At 58.6% G+C, this 17,397-nt stretch overlaps 1 protein-coding gene across 3 annotated transcripts; it reads right to left on the bottom strand.

Moving 5' to 3' along the window:
* Positions 1 to 2,076: 2,076 nt before the first annotated feature.
* HM13 (histocompatibility minor 13) lies at positions 2,077 to 15,081 on the bottom strand. 3 transcript variants are annotated; one of them, XM_063404445.1, is made up of 13 exons: positions 14,887 to 15,081; positions 13,497 to 13,595; positions 12,228 to 12,310; positions 11,044 to 11,132; positions 10,213 to 10,298; positions 9,975 to 10,100; positions 8,061 to 8,118; positions 7,464 to 7,547; positions 7,058 to 7,094; positions 5,958 to 6,060; positions 5,103 to 5,188; positions 3,322 to 3,449; positions 2,077 to 2,362 (listed from the first exon to the last, which is right to left on the bottom strand). In XM_063404445.1, exons 1-13 carry the CDS (start codon positions 15,064 to 15,066, stop codon positions 2,130 to 2,132), a joined length of 1,392 nt encoding a protein of 463 aa, XP_063260515.1. In that variant the 5' UTR covers positions 15,067 to 15,081; the 3' UTR covers positions 2,077 to 2,129. The 3 variants fall into 3 exon arrangements, with proteins under 3 accessions (XP_063260515.1, XP_063260516.1, XP_063260517.1); XM_063404446.1 differs by lacking the exon at positions 3,322 to 3,449; XM_063404447.1 differs by lacking the exons at positions 2,077 to 2,362; positions 3,322 to 3,449 and adding an exon at positions 2,400 to 3,181.
* Positions 15,082 to 17,397: the final 2,316 nt, after the last annotated feature.

Genomic DNA, 17,397 nt, shown 5'->3' with positions numbered 1-17,397 from the left:
GGACCCCAGCGCTCATCACCAACGCCCACCATCACAGAAAAGCATCCTCCACCCTACATGGTAGAGCATGAGGTACAGCTGCAGCACCCAGCTGCACCCCTGCTGTGGTGGGAGGCTCCACAGGGCTCTAGAGACAAGCAGCCCTGGTGTGTCCCCCATCACCCCAGGCACCAGCACTCCCCTTGAGTGAAGACATGAAACCATCCTCCCCTTGCCTGGCGTTTGCACCCTGTGCACTCCCAGCTCAGCCCATCCCACCCCACTGCAATTCCTGATAGGAGCTTGGCACAAGGGGTGTGTGCCCAGGGGGCTCTCCAACCACTGCCATGAGATACCATGGGTGAGGGGTGGGTGAGGATCATCCCAAACCTGGGGTGATCATCCCAAACCCCACATCTGCTGGCAGCAGAACAGGCAGCTTTGGCCCCTGCCCTAGCTGGGTGCAGTTACGTGGATGGAGGTTTCCTGCCGGAGTCGGCACATCCATGTTTCCGCAGCCCCCACCAAGCCGGAGGGACCCTGCAGAGAGGGGAAAGTGGCCCAGCGGCGGCCCAGACACCGTGGAGCCACTGTGGCCTCGGCCCTGCCGGGACCGGAGGTGCCACAGGCCCAGGTGCAGCAGGCGAGCGGACCGGGAGTGCTGAAGTGCCGGCTCCACTGGCGGCTCCTTGCAGGGCCCAACACACTTCCTTCCTCCTGGCCGGCCCCAGCTTATCGGCCAGGCAGGGTGAGGGGTGACCTCGCTCTCCCCTTCCCAGGCCTTCCGCTCCCTGCAGCCCTGGGAAAGCTCCCGGCCACACTTCCACCACACCTACAGCAGGCAGGAGCTGCTCGGAGCTCTGCAGGGCAGCAGCGAGGCAGGAGGGTGATGCTGCCACAGCAGGTACCCTGTGCACCCCTCAGCCTGCCCCTGCACTCCTGGGGCCTCTGGAGGCTGCATGGGGATGCAGCTCCTACCACCCAAATCCAGGGAGGATGCAGAGCCAGCCCCACACCAAGGGACGCATCAGGCTGGGGAGTGGGGTCCTGACTCAGGGTAGGGTCCTGCACCCCACGGCAGAGCCAAAGTCCTTTTCCACGGAACACTGGAGACTGGTGAAATCACATCTGGAGTCTAGACTCAGTGACTCGGTGGGCTGGGCCTGGCGGCCGCGCTGTACCCAGACCCTGCTGCACACTGTTTGCTTAGCTGGAGGTATTTAATTGGAATTAAAGTGGCCCCTCTTGTTTTTGCGGACAGGGCTGTTGGAAAAGGAGCTGTAAGTCATAGAAAACATCTGTAGGAGCCTGCGAAGGGTCATTAGATGGCAGAACGCAAGGCGCCACTTTTAGTGCTCGCAGCCGGCGCAGGGAATAATGGTTCAATACGGCTTTTGTGGAGGAGCTGCCAAGCCAGCAAACACTTTCTATTTATTCTGGCAGTGGGCATGGCCGAAGAGATGTAGGATCCTCCACAGGGCCCCCAGGAGGGGCAGGGAGGACACTGCCAGTGCTGCAGGACACAGGGCAGCTGGTCCCAGTAGAAGCTGAAGTGGATGCTGGAGCTGCCCCTGCCTGAAGCCCCTTCAGCCTCCATGCCTGCACCAGCATCCTCTGCCCATCCCAGCCCCAAGGGGTGCAGGATGGTGCCTGCAAAGGAAGGGGAACAATCCGTGCTGTCCTCATGCTGCTCCAGGGCTGGGTTTGGGGTCACCCGCCCCTACCCCTCCCATTCCTGCTCCCCCAGGCAATGGGGTGTTACCCCAGCCCGCTGAGCACCCCAGCAGCTGAGGCAAAGCACGTTCCCACCCTGTGGGGTTCCAGCATCCCTATCCCTGCCCAGCCCCACTTCCCCAGGGCCAGATCCCGGCTTGAACCCACACAGGGCTCAGTGACTCCGGCCCTAAATCTGGTATTGCAGAGCAGGGGCCACGCTGGGGGAAGGCCCAGTGCCAGAGAAGTGGGAGGGGGAAGGGGATGGTCACTTGGTAACAGCCAGACAATGGCCACCGGCTCCACTGGGAAAAGGCGGGTGAGAGCTGGATGCCAATCCCGGTGCCGGCTGGGCGGCTGAGCAGGGCACGGCCACACCAGCACTCCTTCCTTCAGTATGGTTTAATATGAGAGAAAGCAAATGCACAATACAAAATTTAAAAACCGGCGTACATCGATACCCCACCTGGGTGGCTGCTCCGACACACACAACACGATGCTCTTGCACAATTGTTTCGTCGTCTGTCACTTGCAGAGGGTCTTAAAGGGCCCCAGCCCAGCAGTGCTGGGCACAGCCCATGGGCAAGGTCACTTCTCCTTCTTGGAGGCTTCTGTTGGCTCTTCTTTGGAAGCCCCTGGTGCCTCCTTGGGGGTTGAGCTCTCCTCGTAGCTGGGGACAAGAGGGACATGAGTGGGGCCAGTTCCTCCCTGGAGACAGAGCCCTGTGCCACCTGGGGACAGCCCAGCCTGTGGCCTTGGTTCTGCCCTGCTGTTGTTGAGGACAAGGTGGGCTCCAGCCATCAGCCCCCAGCACAGGAAGCCCCATGGGGCAGAACCCAGGCAGGGAGATGAGGGATGCATCTCCCCCGGACATCTCAAAGGATAGGGCGGACCCAGCCAGGGGTCAGCTCTGTGCCCGGGGATCTACCCTTGTTCCCTTGTTCACTATTGGATATCCTGGATAGCACATGCTTTCCTTGGCTGAGCACTGGTGCCAGTGGGGCCAGTTAACAGGGGAACTGCAGCAAGACCAACAGCAGTGTTCCCTCACAGGGTCTCACTCCTCTGGCTGCAAATCCCCTCCAGCAGTGGCCCCAGGGCTCTGGCTAAGGAAATGAGAATGCTGCTCTAAGGACAAGATCTGGGATATCAAATCATGCTCTTCCCAGTGTCGTCTCTCAGAGTGGGAGAGAAACTGGCCCACAGCAATACAGCAACAGCTCCAGCCTCTGCCCACGGAGTGAGGAGAGCTGGGAACAGGGAGAGCTTGGGCCAGGGAGAGCCAGGGCCTGCCCCTACCTGGCCAGAGCGACAGACAAGGGGCCCCGGCGGCAGTGGCTACATGGCACTAGGGCTCTGCTGCCGGCGTCGGCGGGGACAGGACAGTTTCTGCTGCATGGAATCAGCCAGGCTGGCCGGCGAGCCAGACACCGTGGGGAAGTGGGTGAGTCTTGGTGTGTGAGGCAAGATTTCAGCAGAGGATTCATAGCTGCAGGAGAGAGAGGAAGCAGGAAGGGAAAGACAAAGACAGAAAGGAGGGGGAGAAGAGAGAGAAAAAGCAGAAGAGTTTTGCAGTGAGAGCACCGAGAACGCACCGCCCTGTGCAGGAAGCCTGGCATCCCCCTTCACCTGCTTGCACCCGCTGGCCTCTCCTTGCCTGCAGACTCCAGGACAGGGCTGCAGCATGGAAAAGTGAACACTGAAACTCGGGGATGAGGCAGCTCCCACTGGCATGAGCAGAGCCAGGCAGGCAGAACCTAGAGAGAGCAAGCCTGGGCAGTGGGGAGGTGGCAGTGGAGCAGCCCAGGGGCTGGGCAGGTGACAGAGAGATGTAGTAGACCCTGTCCTGCCGCCTGAGGACAACATGCCCACAGCAGATATGGGGGGCAGGAAGGGTTCCCACTGCTGAGGGAGGCAGAGTAGATCTTCCTGCCTAGCCTAGGGAGGTTTGACAAGGCTGAGAGCCATGGAGCTGATCCCAGTGTCACCCACCTCTGCTCCACCAGCACCCCTTCCCTGGGCCTGCTCAGAGATCTGCTCACTCCCACCCTGCCGCAGACCCTCACTGCTGTGAGACACCATGTGCAGGCAGAGACCTCAGGAACTGCCAGCTCCAGGGAGGATCAGGGCGCACCAAAGCAGCACAGCAGAGCTACACCTGGTGGGATTCCTGCGGTGGGAGCCACTGCCCTCCAGGCATCAGTCCCTCTGAATCCCACTTCCTCTGCCTGCAACTGGAGCCACTTCAAGGGAGGTCTGGCCTCCAGGGGCCGTCAAGTTTGCAGCCCTCCAGCATCCTGCCCTTGCCCTGGCAACACTGCTGCTGGAGCAGCTTGTGCTACTGCTCTGGGAGGGCATTAGCTCCTGGCTGCCAAGCTCCCTGTGCTCCTTGCTGCCCAGTGGGCCCGGCCTCACAGCTCATCTCTCCCCAGTTTCCTGGCAGGAGGTGCTGCTGCTGTCAGCTGGTGAGTCACGGCACTGGGGAAAGCGGCTGCAGGATCCCAGGTGCACAGGAAGGACGATCCCAGGACACTCAGTGCCTGCAGCAGCGATTGTCAGAAGCAAACATCAAAGGAGGGGCAGGTGCGGCAGGGCTGGGGACGGCCCAGCTGAGAGCCTCTGGGAACATGCATACCTGCATCTCCCAGGGGAGGGGAGGGAGGAGGGAGGACAGCTGGCTTCCCGTTGCGCCCAGTTTCCCTCTGAGCAGGCTGGGAGCTCAGGAACACTCCCTGAGCTGGGGGACTGGGGAGGCTGGAGGGTACACAGCCCTGCTTTAGGATGTTCCCTTCCCTCCTCTGCATCAACCACTGTTACTGTGCTGAGCCACCAAGTCTCGAGCATGACAGAGAAAGAGCTCTCAGGCAGGAGGCCAGAGCTGCCCACTGACAGCCCAGACAGGCTCTGAGAACAGCTGAGCACAACAGCCCAGTCCCCCTTCCTCTGTACCCACAGTCTCTGGGGCAGGGACACTGCTGCAAGCCAGGAGACTTTGCCCAAGTGGGGAGGTTGGGATGTGCTCGAACCAGCCTTGGCTGCTCTCACAGCCGGCTCTTTTTCCCCACCCACGGGCCCCGGGACACAATGACCAAGTATCTCCACAGCAGGTGTGCAGTCCCACCCTCCCCTGCCTGCCAGCGCATGGGAAGAGTCTGTCACTGGGGCGTAAAGCAATACCAGGTGCTGGTACCACACCACAGCCCCCACCCAGCTCCCGGGAGGTGGCTGGAGCCAGGCCCGGCATGTACGGACACAGAGGCGCTGCCTCCACCCACGCACGTGCCGGCGCACACCCAGAGCATGCCCACATGAACCCGTCCCTCCAGCTGTGCCCCGCCGTGGGAACATCTGCACGCTTCGTGTGCTCCAGCGCCGCCGGCAAAACAGCTCCACGGCCAGCTGAGGCTCACCTGAACATTTCGGTTACTTCTCCCTTTGCCAAGGCCACGAGAAGCGGGAATCCAATGCAGGCAGGGACCAGGTACAGCAGCGCAGGCTGTGGGAAAGAAAAACAACTGCTAAACCAAACCACAGATCACCCCGAGGGCAGAGTGCAAGGTGAGCTCATGGCCTTCTGCACCCTGGTATCTGTCACATGGCTACCCAGGGAGTTAACACCCCAAAAAGCAGCTTCAAGAGCTAAGTTAGAGCTGCAGCAGCATGAAGCTAGATTGGATATTAGGAGGAAATTCTTTCCTGTGAGGGTGGTGAGATCGTGGCACAAGCTGCCCAGAGAAGCTGTCGATGTTCAATCCCTGGAAGTGTTCAAGGCCAGGCTGGAACAGGGTGTGGAGCAGACTTGTCTAGTGGTTGGTGTCTCTGCCCATGGCAGGGGAGTTGAAACAAGATGGTCTCCGAGGTCCCTTCCCAGATCATTCTGGGATTCTGTGAAAATCCTCACTGTGAGGTCCCAGTGGGCCACAAACACACCGAGAGCCCTGTGCAGACCACAGTGTATGGGCTCCCAGAGCTGCCTGCTGCACAGTCAGTGGGTGTTCAGGGCAGCTTGGCTGCAAAGAGCCAAAAAACACAGGGCTCCTGGCTGAGGGGTATTGTTGGAAACAAGGAGCTTTGCCCCAAGCAGGCCTCTGCTCCAGCTAGGCACAGGAGCTTTGGGCAGGGAAAGTACAGGCAGGTACTGGAAAACTAAAGCCAAAGAAAAGGAATAAATCTACTTTTTCCTGGCAGGATGCAGGAACTTCGTGGCCAAGCTGGCCTGACCCACTTGGATGTGCATCCACAGGAGGCAGCAGGGTGGAGCTCACCTGGGCATGCTTGAAGATGTGCATGATGAATATGGTGAGGCCCAGCCCAAAGATGTAGGCCACAAAGCTGGTGTAGAAATACGTGTGCGTGTTCTTCTTCAGGCTGTAGGGAAAGGGAAGAGCTCAATGACCTCCGGTCTAGAATGTCAGTGGCCAAAATGGAATTGGCCTGGTACTCTCAGCCATCTCCCACCACAGCGGAGTGTGGGGAGCAATGCTCTGCCTGTGCAGCCTCTGGTGTTGTGGGAGCAGTGTGGGACTGAAGGCAGTAACACTTAGGTGAGGGGCTGGAGAAGGGAAGAAGGCAAGTGATCCTGCTGCTGGATGGCAATTGGGAAAGCAAGAATTGGGGCTGGGACCCAGGGAGAAGGTCCCATTGTCTTGGTGGAGATGGTCCTGTCCCTGGCTCTCAGCAGTTGCTGTTTTTCACAGGGCAGGCTGCAGGAACTGGGATTCCCAGCAGGTGCAGGCAGGATGTGGGTGGTAACACCTGGAAGAGCTGGCACAGACCAGAGGGTCTGTGCAAGAACAGTGGGAGTGGGGCCACACCACGGCAGTCACAGAGCACGCTGTTCCCTGGAGCCTTTCAGTGTGGGGCAACTGCTGCAGCCCAGCTGTAGGTGCAGCTTCCCTACGTGGGAAGGAGCTGCTCCCTCCAACGCCAGTGGCAACCTGGAGGCAGCCAGCACAGCCAGGCACCGATTTGCATCCACGCGAGCACTTCCCAGGTGCCAGCACCCCCGGCTCTTTCCCACGCTGTCACTGCTTCCTCTCACTGCCCTTTCCCTTGGTTCCAGGGAGCTGGTGAGGCTCTGTGAGGCTGCTGTGTGCTGCTGCCCTGATCCCTAGCTCTATGCTGCCTACCCTACCTATGCCTGAACTCAAACCACTCGCCCCCAGTGCTCAGGACACACCCACAGAGCCACCCCCCTCTTCCAAGAGCTTTTCCTTACACCCCCTGGGGTATCCCTACACCCAGCTCCAGAAGGGCGCACATGACTGCACTCCTGGCTCCCCCTTCCCGTTTTTCCTCTACAAAATCAGCTCAAATATGCTGCAAGATCCAACCTGCCAAAGACCCTTCCGTGCTGCCTGCTCACCTGATATCAAACCGCAGCAGCAAGGCAATGAAGATCCCTGCAGGGAGAAGGAAACAGTGAGGGGCTGGAAGTGGCAGAGGAGGGCCAGCGAGGGGCCAGAGGAGCACGGAAGGGACAGCGAGGGGCTGGAGAGGCAGGCTGAGGGAGGCAGGGCAGGCCCCACGGTGCTCCGGTGCCGTGCCCGGGGTGACAGTGCCCTCTCGTGGCACGCAGCACCGGGACAGCACCCGGACCTGCCGGGAGACTCCCAACCCACCGGGAGACTCCCAACCCACCGGGAGACTCCCAACCCATCGGGAGACCAGCGCGGGGCTGTGCTTGGCCAAGGCCAGAGCCAGGCACCCGCTCAGCCTCCCACAGCCCCTCAAAGGAGACCCCAGTCCCACCATCCCTCTTCTGTCCTCACCTGGAATGACGATGTCTCCCAGTCCCAGCATAGCGAAGTTGTCGGCGTCCAGCCCCTTCTCCAGCAGGTCCTGAGGGAAAACCACTGCGAGGAGCAGAGCGAGGCACAGTGAGGGGGAGCGGCCCCACTGGGCCTGGCAAACAGGGACCAGAGCAGGGCATGGGACCTTTCCCTTCCCTCAGCCCCCTCCTTCCCTGCAGCTTTCCTTGTTCTTTCTAGGACAATTCCAGGACAAGAAACCAAGGGGTCCCAGGACCCAAACTCCTGCGTGCTCCACAGTTCACTCCTCCTGCTGTTTTGAGACTCTGGTTTTTTGGGGTTTTTTTTGTGGTGTTTATTTGGTATGGACTGTTTTCACAAGCAGGTGAAATTGCACATTCCAAAGGTGCAGAGTGACCCAGACAAACCAGGGCTCTGCAAACCATCCCTTTCCAGAGACCTGCGTTGGCTTGAGGCTGGCCAGTGACAGGGAGGAGGGGTCACTAGCAGGAAATGTTCCTGCATACATCCCAGCCTGAGCCATCTCCAGAGGAGGAGGGTGCATGGGGCAGGGCTTGCAGCAAAACAGACCCCAGCAGACAGGGAAAACCTACTCACGTTTTATTGGGGCCTCAAATGATTTGGCAACTGTCACCATCACGTTGGTGCCAAAGACCTAGAACAGAGGAGTCCAAGGTGACCACAGCTGCACAGGAACACAGACCCATGCTCAGCTAGAGTCTCACCCCAGGGCCAGGAGTGGCCTCAGTGGCAGAAAACAGCCAAAGATCCGTCAAAATGTGGGCACAGGAACCCTGAAAGCAAGCCCACTGTCTAGGGGAGGAGGCATACAATGGCACTGGGAGAGGTGGTCACTCCATGGCTGTCCTGCTCTCAGAGCAGCATGGGGACAGCACTCACATGGCAGAGCTGCTGCCCACCACCCAGCCCTGCACCTCAGTTCAGCTTTATACAGTCAGCTCCATGTGAAGTCCAATCGGAGGGCGGGAGCTTCCAGCAGGGGCAGGGGCAAGAGTCAGATCAGCTGCAGTTTGCTCTGAGGTCATTTACTTGCACGGTCCTATCAGCTGTGAATACTGGCAGCATTTGGGGGGTGGACTGTAAACACTGAGGGCAGCCACCCTGACCTCTCTGCACCTTTCCATCTCCAAGCTTCCAGTCTAGCAGGCACAAAAAAACAGGTGGTGGTTAGCACTGGGTGAGCAAGATCCTGAAGCCTGGGACTGAAGGGAAATCTTAAAGCATCAGATTAACTCCCATAAGGTGCAGCAAGTTCTCAGCATTGCCATGGAGTGACTGGACTCAACACTGGGATCAGGGGAAAACACCACATGCCACCCCCCCAGACTGTGTGGGGGCAATAGCATCAACCCACTGAGATCTCCTTCCTCCTTGAAACCCTCCTGGGATCTCACTGTGATTGAATCCGTGCCAAGATCCAAATTCCTGCAGAAGGGCACAGCAGGAGGGCATCCACTTTGAGGCAGCCCTTCTGTAAGTCTACAGCAATACTCTGACCCATGGGGAAGCCAAGATGGGAAACAGCCAAGTGGAGAGCAGAGGGGTGCACTCACTGTCCCCAAAGCACTGGGGAGACACTCACACACTAGCAGGGCCTGGGGCACCAGGTGTGCTAAGGCACAAGGCTGAGTCCTCTCCAGCTGAGAGCTGTGGAGGAAGTGGCCCACAGGCTAAAAAACCACAGAGCCCAGACTGTTAACGAGCCCGGGAAACAGGGGCACCACCGGCCAAGTACAAAACAACCCACAGTAGCCAGGCGTAAATATGGAGGGATTACACAGGCAGCTGCAAAGCTGCTGGACAGACCTCAATGTATACAAGGCTCTCAGACATTTGGAAACATGGTGATTCAGAAGGTGGAGGCAGCAGGAAGGACAGAGGAATATGGACAAACATTCTCCCAGGCATGGAGCAGAGCACATGACTGCATTCCTGCCTTCCTCAGCCTCCTTTTCTCTACAAAAACAGGTCAAATATACTGCAAGAAATAAGGAAAACCTCAAATTGAAAAAGTCAAGGTGCAGCACTGCCTGCGGAAAAGGGACTGGAGGCGTTCCAGGGTCTGGTCCTCTGTGCAAGAGAACAGAAGGACACTAACGAAAGCAGCAGATGACAGAGCCAAGGCACAGCTCATACAAGCAGGCTCAGTGTGGCCCAGAGCAGCTTCCAGCCCACCCAACAGCTGTCAGGCCTTGGGAGGACCATAGTGGGGAATACAGGACCGGATATGACACACACTGAGTACCCCACAATAGCCCTGATGAGGCCCCTGCCAGCCCTGGGCTCTCTGAGTGAGACAATAAAAGAAAACACACTTGATGAGCCACATTCTGCCAATGTGGATTCTGTCATCAACACTGCCACACCCCTCTGGGCTGAGAAAGTGAAAATTCTGACTTCAAGTGTGCGTCCAGCCAGCTTGGTGCCTCCAGAAAGGCAGAATGCCAGGCACATGCTTCCTTCAATGGCCTGCGGAATGCTCCGGCTTACCCAGAACACATCGTAGATGAAGAGGCCCCCAAGCAAGATGCAGCCAGTGCTGACATTGTTCAGGTGCAGCAGCTCCACCCCGTTGAGGGAGAACGCCAGCCCGAAGAGATTGTTGGCAATCCAGTGCTGAGAAGGACAGGAAAAGGAGATCTGGGTCCTGCTGTACATGGAACCCCCACCCTGCACGGAAATGAGTCCATGTCCAAACCAGCCCAGTCCCCAGCTGTGTCTCTCTTACCTTTCTCAGCAGGTACCAGACCCCCACAACACTGCTCAAGGCCAGGCACACAAGATCCTTGGTGTCAAACTCGTAATTCACTATTTCTGCAAGAAAACAAAGAAGTCAGATTTGGAGCAAGCAGGGCAGCTCCCCTTCCTGCGCAGGGCTGAGATGAGTGATTCCACAGCTGGGGAGCCCAGAGCTCAGTGCTCACGTCCAAAACAAGGGGACTGTACCCGTGGTACACACGTGCAAACCGCCTGGGAACGAGCAGTGGAAAGCTCAGACCTTCTCCTTCAGCCAGACTCTGCACATGGACAGCATCCATGGTCCTGCTGTCAGTGAGGAAATTGGATTCAGGCACTGCCTAAGGCAGGGAGAGACAAATCTTCTCCCTCTTCCTGTGCCAGTTAACTCCTGGTGGTATCACCAGAAATACTCCCTTACCAGTAAAGCTACTACAGGGCAGGATACTTATCAAAGCATCTTCTGCCAGGGCAAAGATCAGGCCCAGATAGGGCAGCACAAACCAATCAGACCTATGCTTTCTAAGGGGCTTAAATAAGGGCTGTGTTTTTAGCAACAGCCATAGCTCCATCCCCACAGCACTCTGAGAGGTGTTTCTGGGGTCTCCCTGCCAGCCAGAGGCAGCACAGAGGCAGTGCCAGCAGGGACACATGTGGCTCGCACTGGCTGTGGAAGCTCAGCAGGGAGCTAGAGGCGGGTCTGAGAAGATTGTTTCAATGGGCTGAGAGTCATAAGATTAAAAAAAAAAAAAAAGAAAAAAAAGAGGAACAGTAAAGGCAGAAAACACTCAGGCTCCCCTGAAAGACTGGTGAGCCAACGTACCCTCCTTGCTCTCCCCGGAGCCCTGGGTGAAGAGGAGCTGGTACTGTTTGTTGGGGAAATTTGCAGGGAAGAATCTGTTCATCATGGGGCTGAAACGAGAGGTGTAGAGAAGGGCAGTTTGACAGAAACCCCACAAGATGTGCTGCCCAGCACCTCTGCATTTGAGAGGGCCCTACACCCCCTCCCAAGACGGGGAAACGCCATCTGCTCCATCAAGGACTGGCAGGAGCCACAGCAACTCATCCTGCACAGAGATCTGATCTCACTATATGTGACAGTTCCCCAAATACTCCAGGGCAAGAAAATAAACCTCACCCACAAGAAAGGAGGATCCACCCCAGACCCCAGCAAATGCCCTATGCCCCCTAGCAACCCTCTGGGTACCCAGCACTGCCTGGGCACCACTGACTGCCTCTGTTGCAGAGCCAGGAGCAGAGCAAAGCCCTTGCCCAGCACCAGTCTACGCAAAGCATCTGGTCCTCAACACCCCGGAGTATGAAACAGGAAACCAGTTTGAGTTTTTCAGTTACTGAAACAGCCTGAGCTTTCAACACCTTGTGCTACACATTGCCACGAGAGGCCAGAGCCATCACCATGAGCTCCAGCTGCAGTGTCACCCACCCCAGTAAGGGTGCTGAAGAGCTCTCCCCTCTGCAGGGCAGCAAGGACTGTGCCAAGAGGGGTTTAAGCTGGATATCAGGAAAAAGCTCTTCATCCAGAGGGTGGCTGGATACTATTACAGACTCCCCAGGGAAGTGGTCCTGGCCCCAAGCCTGCCAGATTCCAAGAACTGCTTGGAAAACACTCTCAGGAACACAGTGGGATTTTTGGAATTGTCTTGTGGAAGGTCAGAAGTTGGACTCGATCCTTGTGGATCCAACTCAGGATATTCTGATTCTGTGATTCTGAGCTAGAGAAGCTCCTTAAGATAAGCTGGCCTTGTCCCATGATGGTGTCCACTGACACCTCCACAAGCTCTCCCAGTGATGCTGTACAGGGTGCTGGCTTCCCAGGACCCCCAGGGCTTTTGTTCCCAGCACCAAGGGACAAGACCCTAAGAAGCTGGGCAAATACCCTAAAGACCTGGCTCTGCTGCAGGGCAGTGGTGCTCTAAAATCCTCCCAATTAAATGAACTGAAGCCTTGGGTAGCCCTGCCCCAGTCACATCCATCCTTGTGCTGTACCTGATAGTGTGGGAAAGGGCCAGGATCCCCAGCACAAAGAAATACATGGAAAGCAGAAGATTGATGTACTCTTGAGAGAATATCTGCAAGACAAAACCACAGAGGGGTTAGTTACCACAGCATCCTCCCCATCCTCGTGCTCCTGTTGGCAGCTGCTGTGTCAGTGCTCCAGGGAGATGAGAAGAATAGCTAGGATAACCTAAATTCCTGCATGCTGTTGGAAATAGCCATGTGCTCAAAGAACAAGCACAATGGGCCCGTGAGCTGTTGCACATCTGTGAGTTGCTCAGGTCAAAAAATAACTCCAGTGCTGCAGAAAGGAGGCCAGAGCTTCCCCCACAAGCTCTCTCCCTGGGAGAGAGGTGCTGCTCCCAGGGGCTGCCCAGGCCCAGGGGAGCAGCAGCATCCCCTGCCCTAATTAACCAGGGCATTATTAAAACTCCTGCCCTCCAAGTCACATGCTCCTTTACTGAATCACACCCCTACAAACCAGTGTGGAAGGATCCTGGGGCCCTCCATGCTCTCCCGGAAGGGAGATGCTGGAATAGGAGAGCACATGGCACACAGCCATTGGCAGAGAAGGGACTGAACTGTACCATTCCAAACTCTGCACCTCAACCCTCACCTCCTGGCCTGCCAGGAGCACCCTGGCACCTTGCAGGTATCCCAAAACAGCACAGCTGGAAGCTGCCACACCCACAGGACCACTCTGTGCTGCAGCTCCCCCAGACCCCTCTGGGAGCTCAGCCATGTGCCAGACCTGCATGGGCAGAGCAAAGTGCTTGAGGCCAAGACATCTTCTCCACATTATCAAAAGCACGTGCGGCTGAGAGCTCACATCCATTACTCTGTGGGCTCTGAACGTCTAAAAGATTTCACCTGATCACACAGGGGCTCCCCCAGACCTGCAGTTGAAATGTCTGCAGGAGCACAGCATGGAGCACAACAGAGCCAGCAGCATCTCCCCCTCAGAGTCCCAGCACCCTCTGGCTCCAGGCTGTGCCCTGTCAGGTTGGCCCACGGAGGCGGGAAGAGCTATGGGCTATTTGCTCCTCGGCAGCTCTCCAAAAACAACCTGTGCACAAACAGGCGCTGATCTCCCCCAAGCTGTGACAATTCAGGCAAGAACTGACATCCTCCTGCACGGTGACACCAAAGAGCTCGATCTGTGCAGCCTTACACACCTTCTGTCCCAACACTAAGGGCCAAAAACAGAGTCACCCCATTATGGGAGGACGTCCTGCCCCAGCTCCAGTGCCACTCACTTACTTTAAAGAAGAGGTAGAGCCCCAGGAGGGTGCAGCTGGCAACAATGGGAAAGCGAGCAGCATCTCGGCTGGTAATGGTCTCTGGCATCTCCGAGGAGTTCTGGGGAGAGAATAGAACAGGAATGGATCAGCCCCTGCTCTGGCTTCTCACCTGAGCAGGGGGGTGAACAGACACAGCCTGCAGTGCTCCGCAGCGGTTTTAATCCCCTGCTATATCCAGAGGTGAGGCTGTGTCAGAGGCAGAGCCTGAGCTGGAAAACACAAACCTTGCACTTGTCCTTCCCAGGACAGCCACAATTTACTGCTTTTCTTGTCTTGGAGAAGGAAAAAATCCTGTGCTGGCGTTGTTCCTTTCTCCCCTGCCCAGAGGGGAGCTGGGCTCCCTCACCGCTCACGCCCAGCCAGCCCCATCTGTGCCACCATCTGTGATCACCCTGTGCACAACGCATCTCTCCAGCCACCTTCTCATCCCTCACCTTGCTCTCGGGACACTTCTTGTGCTCAAAAGCCCCAGATTTATAAACCCCTTCCACGACATCTTTGCACCAGCCCCTTTCAAGCCATTTCCCAGGGGAGACCTTCAGGTTTCAGAGGAGGCAGAGGGCTGCCTGTTTTCTGCCTGTTCCCTGCTCGCTCCAGGCCCAGCTGGCTGCTGCTCGGAGATCTAATCTCACTCAGGCAAACACCTGCGGCCAGCACAGATCGAGGGCATCTCAAAAGCCCTTGTGCAGCTTATCCCGGGCATGGCAGTTGTCATGCTGTGCCCGGCAGTGCAGAGGTGCCCAAATTCCTGCTGCTCCCGGCAGAGTGAGAGATGAGAACCCCCCACCCCGAACCGCAGCTGGGCTTTGCTCACAGCCCCCACTGCCTGGGCTGCCAGAAGCCCCCTAAGATCAGCTGAAGCTCCTGATATGAGGCTTAAGGGCACACAAGGATATTTTAAAAATAGTAACTGATCAGACTGTGCGAAACAGTGTTCCTCCTGAGCTACAGCAGCCCAGCTGTTGGGGTTTAAGTCCCCGCTATGAAATTCAGAGAACAGCGGGAGGAGTACCGGGGTAGAACAGGGTGTGCAGGCAGGAGAGCACCCCCGGAGCAGCCCCAGTGCCGCGGGGCATAGCCACACTCGAGTCCCCCCAACACAGCTCCTCTCGAGCAGGGACAAGGGACGGTTGTGTTTTGCAGCACTTGAATTTATCGGGGCGGTGACGACGTGGCTGGAGAAGCCCAGGGGGAAGCCAACTCTCTCCCCGGGGTCCCCTGCGCCTCCAGGCCCCGGGCCGGGGCGGGGGACATGCAGCTGCCGGTCCGCCCGTGAACGGGGCGCCCGGAGGGGACCCTTGGGGAGGGGCGAGGCCTATAGGCCCGGCTGCCCCGAGCCGCGGGGGTACCTTGCTCTTGGCGCAGCTGACGGAGCGCAGCGCCCCGAAGAAGATGGGCAGCAGCGCCATGAGGACGAGGCTGCCGTAGGCCAGCGCCATGCCCTCGGGGGTGGCGGGCGGGCGGGCGGGGGTCCCGGCCCCGGGCGCGGCCCCGGCGGCGCTGCCGTTGTGCGCCGCGGGCTCCTCCATGGCGGCTGCTCCCACCGCGGTCCGCACCGACACGTCCCCTTACCGACCGGAAGTGCGTCACGCGTAGCGGCGCTGAAGCCGGCCCCGCCCCGGCTGCCAGGAGAAGGGCAGAGCGCGAGCCTCCCTCCGAGCCCCGCCGTGTGAGGGCAGGGGAGAGCCCCGGGAGGTCCTGCGGGCAGGGGTCCCGCTCTCGCAGCCCCTCTGGAGCACGGGCAGGGGTCCCGCTCTCGCAGCCCCTCTGGAGCACGGGCAGGGGTCCCGCTCTCGCAGCCCCTCTGGAGCACGGGCAGGGGTCCCGCTCTCGCAGCCCCTCTGGAGCACGGGCAGGGGTCCCGCTCTCGCAGCCCCTCTGGAGCACGGGCAGGGGTCCCGCTTTCGCAGCCCCTCTGGCGCACGGGCAGGGAGGTGGTCCTGGCCCCAAGCCTGCCATCGACCCGAGCAGGTGGGGCGGGGGCTCCTGGGCTGTCCCGGGAGTTCCTGCCCGTCACCGTTTTCCCGAGGACCTGCACTCCCGTTCTTGGGAAGGCCCCTGACCGCTCCCACTGGTGGTCACAGCGAACAGCCCCTCTGTAAAACCCCTTATAAATGGCAGCAAGTTCTCCCCACGCGCTGGACTGGGACCAGGGCTCTGCTGGAAAATTGGCCGAAATGTGTGTTTTCCTCGCAAATACTCCAAGCCACTGAGAACTCGGCTGTGCCACCAAGCCTTCTCCTCCTCCTCCTCCTCCTCACCGGGATGAAAGTCTGCTGAGGAGCAAAAACTGGTGAATGTTTGAGCACAGTGAAATGGTGCTGCCCCCAGTTTAGATCTGAGCCATGGGCAGGAGATGGGAGCACAGCAGGGATTATAACACAAGTCTTTAATTTTTTTTTTAATGTCTTTCAAATTTTATATTTCAAATAACAGGAATCTATTTCAGGACCGGGGTGATTCATAGTTCTGTGTTTCAGGCAGAGGGCAGATGGGAAGGCCTCCTGGGAGCCCCTCTCTGCGGGGTTGGCCTCCTGCCCGGGATGCTGCCCTCTCCCTGCCACTGCTGTTCCCAGAGCCGAGAAGGATGGGCAGCAGAAGAGAGCGTGCCCACACATCCCCCTGCACCCCACCCTGGAGCCTGCCGTGGCCCAGCCTGGCACAGCACAGCTCCTGAGCCCTTCCAAATCACAGCCTGGCTTGGGAAACCTCACAAAAAGCAGCGTCGCTGTGCAGAGCAAGATGGGGGAGTCCGGGGCTGCTGTCCCATGTGCCAGAGAGGAGCCAGCGGGGACCCGTGGATGTGGGAGCAGGGTGGTGGGCACCGGGGCTGGCGGCACCAGGGAGCCCATGGGATGGGGGGAGACTGTACTGGAGCTGGTGGCCACCCAGGGATGGATGGCATTGGGACCGATGGCCACCCAGGGACAGACAGCACTGGAGCCAGTGGCTACACAGAGGCAGATGGTGCTGGGATAGACCTGAGAGCACTCGCTGGAGCAGCTGGTACCACCGAGACCTGGCACCACCTTCCCCAAGAGTGGGCCCAGATGGGGGCCACAGGCAGACCCCGGCTCCCCGCCAACACCTCCTCCTTCCACCCTCCCTCTGTTTCCCAGCGCCTCACCGTGGCCCCCCTTGGCCTCTCCTCCCACTCCTCCCATCTTCCAGCACGGCCGCATTTTTCTGGGTTTGAGCTCATTCTTTCCACTCCCCTCTGTGCTGACTGCCAACTTTCCATCCCACGGCCCCCCTCCCCCGTCTCCTGCCACAGGGAAACACCAGCTGCAGCTGCAGGAGGGACGGCAGCAGCAAGGAGCCCCTGTCCCTCGGGTGCAGCCCCCAACCCCGGCCTGGCTGACGCTGTGTGAACCACAGCATCACCTCCAGCAGCACCGGGAATCGACGAGCTGGGAGCTCCAGGGCAGAACAGGAGGAGCAGAGCAGCAGTGCTATGGGCACTAAGCAGCACAGAAAAGATCTGAGCACTAGCATCCCCATTTCTGAGGGCAAAGCTTGGGATTTGCACCTCTGGAGAGTGCAAATTTCCCAAAGGAACAGGGTGCTGCCCCATCCCTGTGTTCATCTGAGCCAGCCACAACCAGTGGTTCCCCACAGTCTGACCACAGAGTGAGTGGAAACTCCCGACCCGGGCAGGAGGGCACTGCTGATCCTCCCTGGCATCAGGCCTGGGATGCTGAGCAGGTTCCCTCATGGAATCCCAGCTGCTGGATGGCAGCACAGCCTAAAAACAACAGGCAAAACCCACACAGCTCCAGCATTGCCTCCCTGGGTGCCCAGGGTCACTCCCTGCTTGCTGCAGCCAAGCACGTCCCTTCCTGGCTGTGCCACTCTGCTCT

The sequence above is a fragment of the Prinia subflava genome, chromosome 8 (genome assembly GCF_021018805.1).
Source record: "Prinia subflava isolate CZ2003 ecotype Zambia chromosome 8, Cam_Psub_1.2, whole genome shotgun sequence".
Taxonomy (NCBI): domain Eukaryota; kingdom Metazoa; phylum Chordata; class Aves; order Passeriformes; family Cisticolidae; genus Prinia; species Prinia subflava.
Note: the sequence above shows the minus strand (reverse complement) of the source record. Positions and strands in the feature narration are given on the sequence as shown.

What these genes read in the sequence shown, in the direction of transcription:
- HM13 (XM_063404445.1), bottom strand. Translation starts at nt 15,066, where the DNA reads ATGGAGGAGCCCGCGGCGCACAACGGCAGCGCCGCCGGGGCCGCGCCC. An exon ending in TCTGGTACCTGCTGAGAAAG is followed by an intron (nt 10,101 to 10,212) that starts GTAAGAGAGACA and finishes TGTCCTTCTCAG; the next exon opens with CACTGGATTGCCAACAATCT. An exon ending in TCATCTACGATGTGTTCTGG is followed by an intron (nt 8,119 to 9,974) that starts GTAAGCCGGAGC and finishes CCTCTGTTCTAG; the next exon opens with GTCTTTGGCACCAACGTGAT.